At 44.7% G+C, this 14,717-nt stretch overlaps 1 protein-coding gene across 2 annotated transcripts; it reads left to right on the forward strand.

Moving 5' to 3' along the window:
- The first annotated feature begins 1,059 nt into the window (after window positions 1–1,059).
- On the forward strand, window positions 1,060–7,058 carry cep76 (centrosomal protein 76). Of its 2 annotated transcripts, none has more exons than XM_010880355.4 (12): window positions 1,060–1,317; window positions 2,130–2,285; window positions 2,390–2,477; window positions 2,580–2,804; window positions 3,072–3,257; window positions 3,408–3,505; window positions 3,666–3,794; window positions 4,310–4,504; window positions 5,189–5,355; window positions 5,666–5,999; window positions 6,325–6,542; window positions 6,791–7,058. In XM_010880355.4, the coding sequence occupies exons 1-12, from the start codon at window positions 1,255–1,257 to the stop codon at window positions 6,927–6,929; spliced, it is 1,998 nt and encodes a 665-aa protein (XP_010878657.1). In that variant the 5' UTR covers window positions 1,060–1,254; the 3' UTR covers window positions 6,930–7,058. The 2 variants fall into 2 exon arrangements, with proteins under 2 accessions (XP_010878657.1, XP_034142737.1); XM_034286846.1 differs by lacking the exon at window positions 1,060–1,317 and adding an exon at window positions 1,628–2,041.
- Window positions 7,059–14,717: the final 7,659 nt, after the last annotated feature.

Here is a 14,717-nt window from a genome sequence, read left to right on the forward strand (position 1 = left end):
ACAGTTTGTATTTGATTTATTTTTCTCATAGTTTAATCCACTGTCCAACTAGCTGGTCGAAAGATTATGTCATAGGTAAAGCCTTGGATGTGGTCTTCAGCTGGCATGGTTAAACATGGTCTGCTGTTGTGAGGCCCATTGAAAGTACTGCCAATTTCTCTGAAATTATGTGAGGTGGCACATAGTAGATTAAGTACCATTATATTTTCTGGCAACAGCTAAACTGGACTTTGCATCAGTCATGTTAGTAGCACTCCCTCAAACCCTGACCAGTAGCCTCATTTCATGGGATGAAACTGCACATTTTAGAATGGCTTTTTATTGTCCCCAGCACTAGGCGTGTAATGATAATGCTGTTCAATCTGCCTGATATGCCACACATTATCTTGGCAAAGGAGAAGTGCGGAAACACATTTGTGCACAACATTTTAAATAACTAAGTTTTGTGTGTATGCAACATATCTGGGATTTTTTATTTCAGGTAATGAAAAATGGGACACTTTATATGTTGTTTATATTTTTCTTCAGTGTATTATAACAGTTTGAAACATTGGAAATCAATTAACGTTTTATATACATATTTAAAATACATATGAAGACTTTCCGATGTGGTCGGTCTAATAAGGTAACTATACATACGCTGACAAGGTATATAATATTAGATAAGTCACAAATATATGAATATAAAGAGCTTTGCTATAAAACTAGTAGCTCTCTTGTTTTTAAGACGACAGGAGCCTGTCACCACAAACTGGTTTGAAATCCTTTTTGTTCTTCAGGGAAACTGCAATCCGTTCTAAAACTGCAAAATGGTCCTCATGGGTCCTTCTATCACGTAGTCGTTTATCGACTACGACTTGAGACTATACCAATCCAATGCCAAACTAAAATATGAAATACGTATTCACATAAAGGAAAAGCACGTTAAGAAACAACTCAGTTTCAATGTAATAGTTTTATCAAATAATTCGTGCGAATATTGTTATTTTGTGGGAAGTTATTGGCCTTACAGTATGTAATTCGACCGGCAACTTCAATTCAGGCAATATTAGGTGCAGATATTCCCGCTTTCTTTTCCGCCAATGTTTAAAAATGAGTTTTGTTGTGCTCTTTGATGGGGTGGTAGTTTTCAAGATGAATTTCTTAATATTTAGTGTTATTCCGTCAAAGAACACCGATAAAAGATAACTAGGTAGCCTACATCGAACATTTTATCTACTGTATTTAAATCAGCCAACCGTGGTGTGAAGTCAAATGTCTCTGCCGCCTGAGAAAGCGTCTGAACTGAAACAGATTATTCACAACCATCTAGTCAAGGTAACTAGTTGGCTAAAAATGTTTTGATTGATTATCAATTAAGAAAAATAATAAATTTCTATCTTATATTTTGGAACCTTTGCGCGTATCCTTAGCATGTTGCTCACAGCTGAGATTAAAATGTGAATACACGCTAGGTAACATCGTAAGCTTAACCTGCCGATATGTTAAATGGAGTACAGTTCCACTAAACTACATTGATACGTATCAGTGGGAAAGATAAAGTGCGTATACGCATTGCCCACTGGGAATGGATATACGTCGTAAACCTGCGTAGGACCTACTACACCGGCTTGGCTACAAAGTGAATACGGGTTATATTATAAACCCCTGATTCCTTTCTACCTGACACACCGAGAACAACCTCAGTTCCCCTTGGATATACTATGATAATGTTTGATATGGCTTCCTAAACATCTTAACTATACTGGGCGACACTGTTTCAATTTGTATTTCTCGACAAACAAAAAACTTTCGCCCCGAGCTCCTAGGCAATGCACCCTTGATTGAGCTTGTGGGGGTGCCTGACATACCACAGAGACATCTTAGTCCGTGACGGCAAGGCAGCCGTGTCCCAGATAAAACCTGATGCGTGGCCACCGCTGTCATTATGTCTCAAGCAAGATTTGATCCCCTGGTCACGTTGTCATAGTCGTACTTTGAGGCACTGGGAGTCGTTTTTTGACATAATCACCTATTTCAACTAAAGATGTCTCCAGATCCAGTAAACGCTTGAGGGACTGTGTGGGTTGTATGGAGTTTTGAAACGTTCGATTCGTAGACGGTGTGACTAAAACCTGTGTCTATATCAGATAAACATCCACGGGAAGATCCGCGATGTGTTGGCGGAGACTGTTAGAGACGATCTGGAACCGGGGCAGAATTCCCTCTCTGAGAGGGACTTCCTCAGGGCTCTCCAACGCAGGGGTGTCGTGGATGATGTCATGAAGGATTTACATTTCTTTAAGGTAGGTTCTGAATAATCTTTGGTTTTGGACTGCACTTTAATATTCTGTATAAAAGGCTGAATAAAACTGTACCTTTCATCATGTGCACCTATCTGTTTGGATAGGATGTGCCTGACATTGAGCTGGGACTCCAGAGCACTCCAAAGCCAGCAACTCACTTTATAGACCAGGACCTGACCAAGCTGAAAAAGAGTAAGAGCAACTGTGCCCGGGACACTGAATGATGTAACGCACGCAGTGCCCTTGCAACAACTTTCAAGTGTCACATAGATTTTTCTTTTCCATCACCCCCAGCTAACATCGACCCAGCGAGGAGGTACCTCTATCTGCAGGTCCAGGGTGGTAAGGCCTTTCTGGAGCACCTCCAGGAGCCAGAACCCTTACCTGGTCAGGTTTGCTCCACCTTTGCCCTTTACCTGCACTTCCGGAACCAGCGCTTCCGCTCCAAGCCTGTCCCATGTGCCTGCGAGCCAGACCTACAGGAGGGGTTCCTGCTGGAAATGCACAGAGAGGGCCTGGGTACTTGCTGCTCTATCCACGTGTTATAAATCAAATCCTGAATGCTCATTTGTGGTGTGTGTGGCCGATATAACACGGCAAAGCACTGTGTCCAGGCACTCCCAGATGTGTCGTGCCATTATTGCTTGCCTATAACACTTATTTGCGTTGCGTGCTACGTGTAGAGTGAGTGGATGTGTAATTTGTTGTACCTGGATGGCTCTTAATGTCAGACTGCGAGGGTTCTACTGATAATCTGAGTTATGTCGTTCCTCTGTGTATTAACAGGAGATGGCAATAAAATGGCGGACGCCACAGCCATGTTGTCTATCAGTGACCCGGTGCACCTTGTGTTGATAAAGACAGACACGTCCAGTGAGACCTCCCTGGTCTCCTCCTACTTCCTGGACTGGAGGACGGTCCTCTCTTCCCCCTCTGGAAAGACCGGTGTTGCTGTTGAGCTGCTCGGAGTTGGTGAGAGCGCTGACTATTCGTGTCAACTGGCAGACTGGCGTTTTTGTCAGAGTGTTCAGAGACATTTGTGCCTGGCTGTTTGTGAATGTGCATTCGCGTCCCTCAGGTTGTGCGTGCGTGTGTGTGTGTGTGTGTTGTTCTGTCCCTCAGGAAGTGAGTGTAAGGTACCAGCTGGTGTTCTCAACTTGGGTCTAGAGCTCTACCCCCCTCTAACAGAGACCCTGTCACCAGACATCATCACCACACAGGTCAGAGGCAGGTCACTGTGTTCTGTAGCGCCCTGTTACTATGAATGTCACATGGCTGCAGTCACGTTGCGTGCGTCTACATGATGTTTCGGTTGCCTACGTTGTCCCCAGTAACAGCCCGCTGTGGTAATTGCGCTGGTCATGCACTTCGTGTCCACAGCAATCCATAGAGCGCCAGAAGACTGCGGAGAAGGAGCGACTGTTTCTGGTTTACGCCAAACAGTGGTGGAGAGAGTTCCTGGAGATCCGAGACTCCCACCGATCCAAACTGGTCAAGATCTTTGCTCAGGTTGGTGCGTGTCAGTGTCTGGCTGGTGTCTGGGAAAGGAACGGCTCTGTTCGTGTGTAAATGAAACGAAGACGAACTGGAAGCTGTCGTTTCCAATGGGAGGCTAGTTGCGACAGTGTAGGAAAATTAGTGCATTTTGAGAGGGGAACCATGTAAGTTAGGCACAAAACAACAGATTTATGCTACTTGTTTTGTTATTAATGGTCATAATTGATCAAGGGGCCAGATCAACAGGTGCATGTTGAGGATGCGTGCACTGTAATGTGAGTGGAAAGGAGCATGCATTGCTTTACATTGACCACCTGGGGGTGCCCTTTCCATGCATAAAAAATATTCCACGCTCATCCTGACTTATGTTTCAGACCGCTTGAATGCGCCCATAATGCATGACTTAAGTCTATGGCATTGCCAGCAGTACAGTTCTAGATTGGTTTCCAAAAGGCCTGCATGGTTAATGTCAGTGTCTCATAACTGAGCTGTTTTGGGGTGAAGAACACTGTCTGTTTGCGGTACAGGATGAGAATGGTGTGAACAGACCTGTGTGTTCCTATGTCCGTGTCCTTCGCGCCGGTCGCCTCCTGGAGAGTCCACGCCAGGCGGCCCGGTTCGTCAGTCTGCTGGGCCTGGAGAGAGCCCCTGTTGTGGGGGGTGGAGGAGGAGTCAAACAGGAACAGTGGTGCTCCCTACTCGCATTCCTTTGCAGGAGCAAGGTACGGACAAGCAGCGGATTAGCAATTTTGACAACCGTAAGACTGTTGGGTCTTGAAACTTCTGAGCGCGTATCTGTCAAAGGTTTTTATTCTCAGTGGTGTAATTGTATTTAAACAGTTTAAATGTCTTATGAGAAGATACATTTGTGTTCTACTGGACGGATCTGGGAATTTCCTCCAGCACAGCTGAGTTAATAAATGCCTCTCTCTCACTCCCTCACGTCTCCCTTATCCACTCCTTTCGTCTCCTCCTTCTCCGCTGCTCCCCCTCCCTCTCTGTTTCTTCTGTTCCTCCTCTCTTTCCCTCTCCATCTCCTACTCATCTCCTCCCCTCTCTTCCTATCCTGTGCTCCTCCTGTCCTATCCTCTTCTCCTCTGTTCTGCAATGGAAGACGCATAGCTCTGACAAAGCGGTCTCTGTCACATATGATGTATTGGGTCCATTCCTGGGATATTATTTCCCTATTGTCACCAGTCCCTGCCTCCCTGCATGCCCTGCATCTGACTGTTGTCCATATTTACAATCCCAGGAAGCATCTATCATTCTGACTTTTCCTACATCGGCCACCCTGCTCAATGCAGATTTCTGTACAGGAAACCGTGTCCCTGGCTTAATCTGTCTGGGAAACAGGCCCCATGGGTCGGGATCAGTGGGCCAGACTGAGATGTTTTGGGTGTCTCCAGGGCGACTGTGAGGACCACGCCACCCTGCTGTGCAGTCTGCTGCTGGGGTTTGGCCTGGATGCCTACGTGTGTGTTGGCACCAAGGCCAAGGGCGTGGCACACACCTGGGTGATGACGAGGGGCACTGACGGCACCGTCACCTTCTGGGAGAGCCTGACCGCACACAGGTGAGACTGACCGACCGACACGGAAATGTCTGGAACAGGTCCGAGACGCAGAGGCCTTGGAGGATGAAGCCGCCCGGGGCCTGCTTGAGGTCCCGTGTAGCAGTTGGTAGAGCTGGGGTTCGATTCCCACGGGGGGACCAGGTCAGAAATGTATGCACTCTGTACTGTAATTCGCACTGGAGAAGGGCGTTGGCTAAATGACTACAACGTAAATTCGGTTAAAACACCTGGCATGTTTACTTACTCAACATATCAGATGGGCATGCCTGTTCTACATCTTATATTTCTGAATTCCACCGTGTTGTTTTAGATACCTCCACCAAGCCATTGACCCAGATGCTCCTCCCCTGGTCGCCCAGCCCCGCCCCTCCTACCCGTACCGCACCATTGGCTGCGTGTTCAACCACAAGGCCTTCCTGGCAAACTGCCAGCCGTCGGACGCGGTGGAGCTGTGCGTGTTTGACTTCCACAACCAGTCCCTGTGGAAGGCCATGAGTGAAGAGGCTCTGGGCTCTGTCTGCTCCCCAGGCAGCACCACTTCTCTGCCCCCACTGCCCCCGCTCTGTGGACCCTCCCTGGAGCCCAGCGCTGCCTCCAACCAGCTGGAGCTGGAGATGAGGTATCTGGTAGCTGAACACAGGAAGGTGAGACAGCAGACACACTATATGCCCACTTGTTTCTGCCTTTGTTTTGTGAGATCTAGTTTGGGTGTTGTGGGTGGCTGGGATCCCGGATTGGGTGTTGTGGGTGGCTGGGATCCCGGATTGGGTGTTGTGGGTGGGTGGGATCCCGGATTGGGTGTTGTGGGTGGGTGGGATCCCGGATTGGGTGTTGTGGGTGGGTGGGATCCCGGATTGGGTGTTGTGGGTGGGTGGGATCCCGGATTGGGTGTTGTGGGTGGGTGGGATCCCGGATTGGTATACTGGTGTGTGTAGAGACTGTATTAGTCATGTGTGCTTGTTCCTCCAGGATCTTGGCCTGGCCACAGTGTGGGATGACCACATGTCCTACGTTTTGTCGTCTGCCCTGGCGGCTTATGAGCTGGAGCGCTGCACGGGGACGTCCTGCGGCAACGAGGAGTTCCAAGACGCTGTGCGGAGGGCGGTGCCAGACGGACACACCTTCAAAGGTTTCCCCGTCCACTTCCTGCACCGCAACGCACGACGAGCCTTCGCTACCTGTCTCAGGTAACTACAGCGACCCTGTCTTCGATACTAAAGGATGGATCACGGATCCTCCTGTTTTGTTCACAAAGTATTTTTGGGGCGACCAAGTGTTCCCCACGTAAAGTGATGACGGTGAAAGGAAGGGCGTGGCTACATGCCCAACGACCCTGCTCATACGGCATTTCAGTCTGTTGGCATGGGTACGCTATGCACAGCTGGGTTATCGACACAGCCGTGGGAGAGCCGCTAACCTTTGGTTGTTTGGGCAGGTCCCCGTTCTGTGATGAGATCGTGTGTTGCCGTGGGGACCATGTGAGGCTGGCGGTGCGAGTCCGGGTGTTTGTGTACCCCGAGAGCGCCTGTGCCGTCTGGGTGATGTTCGCCTGCAAGTACCGCTCTGTACTGTAACCCCCGATCGAAGCCAACGTTACCGCCACACCTACACTCTACATGCAACATGTTTCTTCTGTACACTTTGTTTACATTGTGAAACTGTATTTATTGCTTTATATTTTCTAAATAAATTGTTACTTTTGACCCAGTTTTCTTTATTTACTGTAATTGTACAGAGACAGCCCAGGCAATTGATAAACGGCTAAATGAAGCTAGTCAGAATGATTAGCCACTCCTGCTTTAAACACCATTACCTGTATCTTCCCCATATGACTCAGTAGACCATGTCTGTGTGCATTTGGAAGGGTTAGGGTTAGGTCAGTAACTACTGTTGGAACAACATCTAACTATAAACCTTAGCGCAATGACATGCTAGCTAACAACATATACACGGAGGGTCTGTTTCGAGGACAAAAATTAAGCTTAGTCCTGGAATTAAAAAAATCTAGCTCAGTGAAGAAATCAAGCTCAGTGGAGATTGAGCTTGATAAAAAAAAATGTTATCCTTGTCTGCAAAACTGGCCATCAGTGATTGTGTCAACACTTTGCCATTGGTGAGTGAAGCTACCTGTAACATCCTGGATACCGGACACCATGGTAACCATGACTTCATCTGACTCTCTGGAAAAGTAGATAAGGCCCTCACTTCCTAAACCTCTGAGTTTCTGATAATTGCCTGTAATGCATCATTGGAGCACTAGATGGCAAGTGAAGACCTATAGCACCAGAGATGGTTGATATCACTAAACAAAAGGTTCTATTCCTCCAGTGAGCTATTCAGTCTTTATTACTGACAATACATATTTTTGCTGTGGTTTCTCATGAAAGGGCACATGGGATTCAATGGGTTTTTGATTGTCTATTACTTTTTTCTCATGTATCAAAAACGTGGTGTGAAAAATGAAATTACCTTATCAAACACTTGGTGTGAAAAATGATAGAAATGTGTTTCAAACAAAGAATACATCTAGTCAACGATATTTGAACTAAGCAGTGGGGAGTTCGCAGGGCCTTCTTGGCCCTCAGAGAAGGCCTAAAGATTGATACAAATACATTTTATAATTTGATAACACATTTATTGGTTTTTATTTATTTATTGTCTTCATTTTAATGGTCTTCCTATTCATTTTCTTCAGTTTTTGTTGGACTGAAGGCATCTGCCTACGTCATTTGCGTTTTGGAATGACCATAGAATCAACCAATCACAATCTGACTTGCAATGGGTGGGACTGTTTTGAAGACGTCAAAATTATTATTACCCCCTAGAGGGCCCAGAAACATGTCTACTTAGAGTGAATAGATAGCGTTTGCCTTGTTTCGACTTTACTGACTTTCGAAGATTACATTTCAAATAGAGGTTACCTTTCAAATGACTATAATCAGGTCAGTGTCACATGTTAGCGGAATGCTCGTTATTAGATGTTTATGCCGTTTCTGTGACAACGAGAGGCTGACATTTTCAAACACAATTGAAAACGTGATTGTTTTTTGGTAATAGTACTACATTCTGATTTGGAAGTGTTTTTGTATTTTCATTATAAGGTCTTAGACTACATCCACTGAATTGACTGGAACGCCTTTTTATTTTGCTGTTTATTTACAAATGTTTTCCATTGACCAGGTTAATCTGTTTTATAAAATTTACCCAGCCTACGTACAATACTTGGAATGTATCTGGTCGCTCTGGGAACCTAGCTGTCTATCCTTTTTGTACTGGTGATTGTGTGTGTGTATCTGCCTGTCACGTTATTCTTAGCCGGATGGCAACTACAGGTACTGCTGCCCTAAGAGCAGGCCAGAGTGTGAGAGAAGGTAAAACTGTACTCCCACTCATCACTTCCTAAGCGGTCCTCCGGGCGAGCGGTCAGCCTTCATTACCCCGCTCTGCTGAAAATCATTCTACGCACGCTCAATATTAGTTATATGCGTTTATTTTAGATTTTTTTTTACAACAACACTACGTTTGTAATTATCTAGGCTACCATTTGCTTTTGAAGTAGGCTGAGAAAAAGCACTCAACATTTCGACTGCATGTCTTAGGATATTCCAAATTATAGGCAGGTAATAAATGCTCCAGCTTTACCACTCGACGCGCGGGGCTCTCCAGCTTTTCTGCGACCATGCACATGCCTGATTATTTCATGATGCCATCAAAAAGCGTTTATTCTTTTGTTTCGGTGATGTCGCATAAAGTAGAAGAGTGATTCTGTTTCTACAAAATGACACAGATAAATAGTTGGAACTTAAATTAGATAGCCTAGCTAAAATTACTGTGCCAAAATGTGGTTTCTCAGTTCTCTTTGCAGCCTACATTGGAATATCGACCACACAGCGTGTGGCTCCAAACACGTGGTCTTTTTAATTAATCACTAGCAATCAGCTCGGTCTGGATATCCGTTCTGTAGGTCTTGGATGTGAATTGCTGACTACCCACGTGGACACTGCTACTGGCATGTGTTCGTGTGGTATTAAGGATTTCTAATAGCCATGGAAGTTGTGGGAATATCCCAATTCAAACATAAAATCCTGGTTCAACAAAAGGATATTTTCTGGAAGAGTTGGTAATTGTTTATGCAAATTGGAAGATTTTGTTTACTAGGGCTACAACCAAGTAGTGAAGAAAAACATTACATGTGGCCTTTAAAATTTAGACCACACTGAAGGGTTGAATGAATTTCAGTTGCTGTCACCGTCCTTCCTGGTTGTTTCTCAGCAGGAAGACAGGCTTTCTCTAGAGTCCATTCAATTCAGAAGGTGAATATTACAATAAGAGCAAAGTAATGGTCTCTGAAAGGTTCTGTAATGACTATTTCATTCTCTTACTAGCTCTTATCAGCCCTCAATTAAATGGTGTTGATTGAGGCTTATTGTCTCGCTATGAAGCAGGAAGGGGGTCAGAGCTTAAGAAGGATTTATCCTGATGTTCGTTGGCTTGTCTTCACTGTGACTTGGTGAGGATTTATCCTGGTATTCGCAGGCTTGTCTTCACTGTAACCTGGTGAGGATTTATCCTGGTATTTGTAGGCTTGTCTTCACTGTGACTTGGTGAGGATTTATCATTGTATTCGCAGGCTTGTCTTCACTGTAACCTGGTGAGGATTTATCCTGGTATTTGTAGGCTTGTCTTCACTCTGACTGGGTGAGGGTTTACCTGATGTTTGTAGGAGTGTCTGCACTGTAACTTAAGGAGGATTCATTCTGTAGGTTTGGGTTTCTGTAGCTGTGTTCATGCTGGGCCACTTGAGTTACACAGACAAACATCTGTTTTGGTTGCTCTCCATTTCTTGTGAACAAGCCCGGTGTCATCCTATGACAATTGTTACCTTTTTTTTTTTTTTTTTACATTCATATTCCTGGAAAAAGTTTAACTTAGAGTTTATAATCCAAGTCAGGCACTGTGTTCTTTGGACTAACGGAGAAGTTTAACCCTCCCTCCTTTCCATCCATGCCATTTAATTACGGCCGTGCATTCAAGCATGTCTCTTCGATCCTGCAAATATTGAAAAGAATGTCAGTATTTATAAAAAATTTCAAATGCGAGACTTTTCAGGCAGAGATTTATTGAACATGTCTGATGGAATTTTTTTTTCAGGCATCATGTTTTTGGAACAGAATATGCCCATGTAAATAAAAAATACACAAGTCATTGATTTGATTAAATATTTCATGAAATAATGATCATAACAAGTGCAAGCAAACCGACTGAAATCCTTCTGGTTAGAAATGTCCCTGTCATTAGCCTGTTCATGCCTACATTTCGACCAATCAGATCAGCTCAGAGGGAACCCTAATTTGATTGGCAGTATATCAGTGTATGGAAATTAGTACAAGAATTGGCCTGTCTGTGTAAAAGGCAGCCTTATAGACACTTCATCTGTTGCTAACTATCAAGTTGTATTTAATCCCTCTCAAAACTATGACAACAATGTCAAACACATTCAAGCTGTTACTTTCTGTAGGCGTGTATGAACATCTGTGGATGTGATGAATCACCCAGCTGATTAAACTCCAGCCCCAGACGCCAGTGATTACTGCCTTACATTCCAATTTGACCTTTACCCTGAACTTTGCTTCTGTGATGACTGATTGGACCCTGTAATAACCGGCCCTTCAATTAGCACCAACCAATCAATGCGCTTCAATTAGCATTGGCCAATCAATGAGCTTCAATTAGCTCTGTCCAATCAATGGGCTAATAGCAAAATGAGCCTGATGGACTGAAAGGGATTGTGGACGAGCCTGTATTGATTTACTTCAAACCAATTAGTGTGTTTTCAGTTCTACAATGAACGGGATAGTCTGATTGGTCCCTCACCATCTGGAGTGAGAGCAACTCATCGATTGTCTCACGGGTACTTCCTGTGTCTGTATCATCCAGTCTCTAATGTAGCATTGGAAAAAAGGAAGTAAACTTGCTTTTCCATTTATTGTAGACAGTCCGTTATTGGCAAAAGAGCTGATTAGGTTGGTCAAAAGAACAATTAGTGTATGAATACCACATAAAATAAACTAGGCAGTTGTGATCTGATGTGTTTTTCACTCACTTTACATAAGATCTGTTTTAAGGCTGCTGTGAGCCAAGGAGAACTGTTAATCTCATCAAGCTGATTCAGGGCTGCTTAGAACCATGAGAAAAGAGACATACTGCTATTGATTCAGGGAGTTATTGCAGCAGTCTTGTCCATGCTTCAGACTAAAGCAACACACAGCTCAATCTATCACCGCGTGAATGAAGGCCGATGTTCTCCATGGCGCTTTACTCCTTAGGTAGTGCACTTCTTTTGGCAATATAGGGAATAGGGTGCTTGTTGGGATGCAGCCTTAATTGAGACACTTCAAAGCGCTATATTGACATTACTGCAGCTCCAGCCCACCATCACAAAACATCGTTTGGTGCTTTTTTGTTAAAAAAAAATAAATGGATCCGTAATTCTAATGACCTTCCTTGAAAAGGCCCAGCTTTAATTGGAAAACAGCCCTGGAGTAAGGCCATCAGCAGGAGTGACTGGGAGGGAGGGGAGAGAGTGGGAGCAGAGGGTGAGAGAGGAGAAAGAGGGGAGGGAGGGAAAAAGGACGGGGGGTGTACAGAAATTTAAGTGGTTCGCGGTGCGGGGTTCTGGACTGAAAAAGACATTAGGGACTCTTTCCCCTGCGCCTGGTACTCATTTCCAGCTCTTTTATGGCACCTGTATTGACCTGTGCTGCAACCTACATAATTCTCATTTGGGAGTGTGAGAGCTAGTGTATGTGTCTGAGTGTGTTCTTTATTTCTGTTGCCATGTGGAGCAGCCCTACAGTATGTTATCACGACTGCCTTTGTTTAAATTCTCCTGCTCTGATTGGTAGTTGTCAACCCTTCCACATTCTCCAGTATGTTTAAAACTTGTATGTTTAAACTGTATATTTAATAGTGAGATAAGGTCTTCTAGTGAGATCCCCAGGGGAAGAAACAGAACAATAATTTAGAAATAATATTAAAGGGCTTTTCAGATAGACCACAACATTCTCAACCTTATTTACATACTGTATTTAATTTCTTCAACCAAATGAACAACGCCTGACTGCACCCCCTCTTTCCATCACAGAACTAATAGATTTTAATCTTTTGTTCTTTGAATTAATTTTCCTCAAGCTCATCAAAATGTCACACGGTGGATTCTGTGACTGTCTCTGCTTTCAGAGATCAGTACAATGGGCCAGCTAGCGGAGAGGAGAAAACTGCTTTCTCAAGCACACTCTTCCCGGCTTTATTGTCTTGAACAAAGCTTGTTTATTAAACCAAGGGGCAGTTAAAGAGAGTACAAGAAAGGCAAGTCAAAGCGGTTTGGAGTTTCATCTTTTTCCCTCTCTATTTTTTTTTTTTTAAACTGCAGGGGGAAAAAAAATCAATTACTGGAGAACACCTGAATATTATTTCGAGCACCCCATCCCTCTACAGAAAACCAAATTACTCAGCAAACTTATCGCTTGCCGTAGCAAGACTGGTATTAAAGAAAACAATCAGCCCTGCTGGATTAATCTCTGACAGCAGCCTTATCTCCAAGCAGCACCTTTGTTATTTTCTGATGAGCTGTTCCTTCTCTGTGCCACATTGTAGCATACCTCACTGGCCCCTTTCAGTCCCTCTGTGGGCCCAGCCACGGGACCTTTCAGTTTATTAAAAAACCTTTATTTGTGAAGAACAAAGAGGAGCTGAAGGCAAACAATAAGGTCAGGCAATCTGGAGGAGCCAGAAGTCAGTCAGTTGGTTGGCTGGTTAGCCTGTCAGTCATCCAGTCAGCCAGCCTGTCATTCAGCCGACTAGCCAGTTGATCAGCCAATCGGTCAGCCTCCCAGCCAGACAGCTAGTTAGTCCAGGGTTTAGAAAAATTGAGAGGATTGTCGAAATACAAAATGTACAAATATTCAACCTGCACCCAACAAGATTCATATTATAGAGACATCCCACCTGCTGCTCTTCAGGGTTCTGTGTGGAGACACACACACACACACACACACACTGGTAGTTTCATCAGAGGGATCACAGCAGTCCTTTGCGCCTTCCATGCACTCCCCCTGGTAGGATGGTGGTGTGTTTTATAGACGTTTAGCAGACTGCTGTTTAGCAGCTCTATAACGATCTCTGCAACTGCTTCTCAGCAGCTTGTCCTTGACAACTTCCAGAGTGAAAAACTTGCCGTATTGAGCCTCAGTAACTAGCCCTGGAGAATCTAAACGTTACTTTGTGAGTCAAAAACCATTAATTCTCGCTGGCCTATATTTGAAAATGATCTTTCACATACAGAAAGCTTGTTCTTGAATAAGCAAGGACAGCGGCCATAGAGCAGTACATCGTGGACCGGGCCAAACTCCATCCTCCCCTGCTGTTCCCCTCTAAATATCAGAGGCAGCATCTCCTTTGACAAGTGTTCCTGTTCACCTTCTCCCTCTTATCAGCCTCCTTCCAGGGCGCTCTATCTCCCTGTGTCGCCCGCGGACACTCAATCTGTGCAGCCCCAGCCCGGAGGGGTTCACCTGGCCAGCCTATCCTCATAGAGGCCGGACCCCGCTCTGTTTCCAACCCACTTGGACCAGCTCCACCAGCCCATGTGGTTGTCTGTGTATCGTTCAGAACCGCAGTTTGTGCCAAAACCACAATCGTCACTTGCGTGCCAGAATGCCGGTGGATTTTCACGACAAATGCCCGTGTTGCTGCGAGAACACTGGTTAATCTTTATTTTTACAAATACAGTCAATTATTAATTTTGACTTGTTATTCCATGACTGAGAGGGCTATTGTGGTATAAATTATTTAAGTAGTCTCTGTAGTATTTTGTTCTCAACCTGGCAGTCATTTTCAATACAGGTTGTGGCAAATAAAATTTGATATTCTCACTGTATTGGTTGGATTCCAATAGTAGTTCCCATTACATTGCAGGTCAGCATAACATGGTTTGAAGGCTTGATGTGGCCTGGGAACCAGGAGTTTCAGGCCACTGGGTTAGGGTGTGATTAGTTGCTAGGCCCTCAAAGGAAGGCCTTACAGTATGTTATGTATTGTCGTGAAAAGTTATACATCGACCTGCAAAAAGCTTACTAAAAACTTTGCAAATAACGTAGAGCAAATTCTAAGTATTATTACTATCATGACTCTCCAGACACAGTAGACGGAGTCAAGCGCACAGCCCTGAATTTATTCATGCAAAAACGTAATCCAAAAACTAAGCCACAGGGCAGGCAGGAAGGTCCAAAACACGGGAGATCCAAACAACGGCTACAGAACAAAATCGTAAGGCGAGAGAATAAATGTGGTCACAAAACTAG

This window comes from Esox lucius, chromosome 16, assembly GCF_011004845.1.
Source record: "Esox lucius isolate fEsoLuc1 chromosome 16, fEsoLuc1.pri, whole genome shotgun sequence".
Taxonomy (NCBI): Eukaryota; Metazoa; Chordata; class Actinopteri; order Esociformes; family Esocidae; genus Esox; species Esox lucius.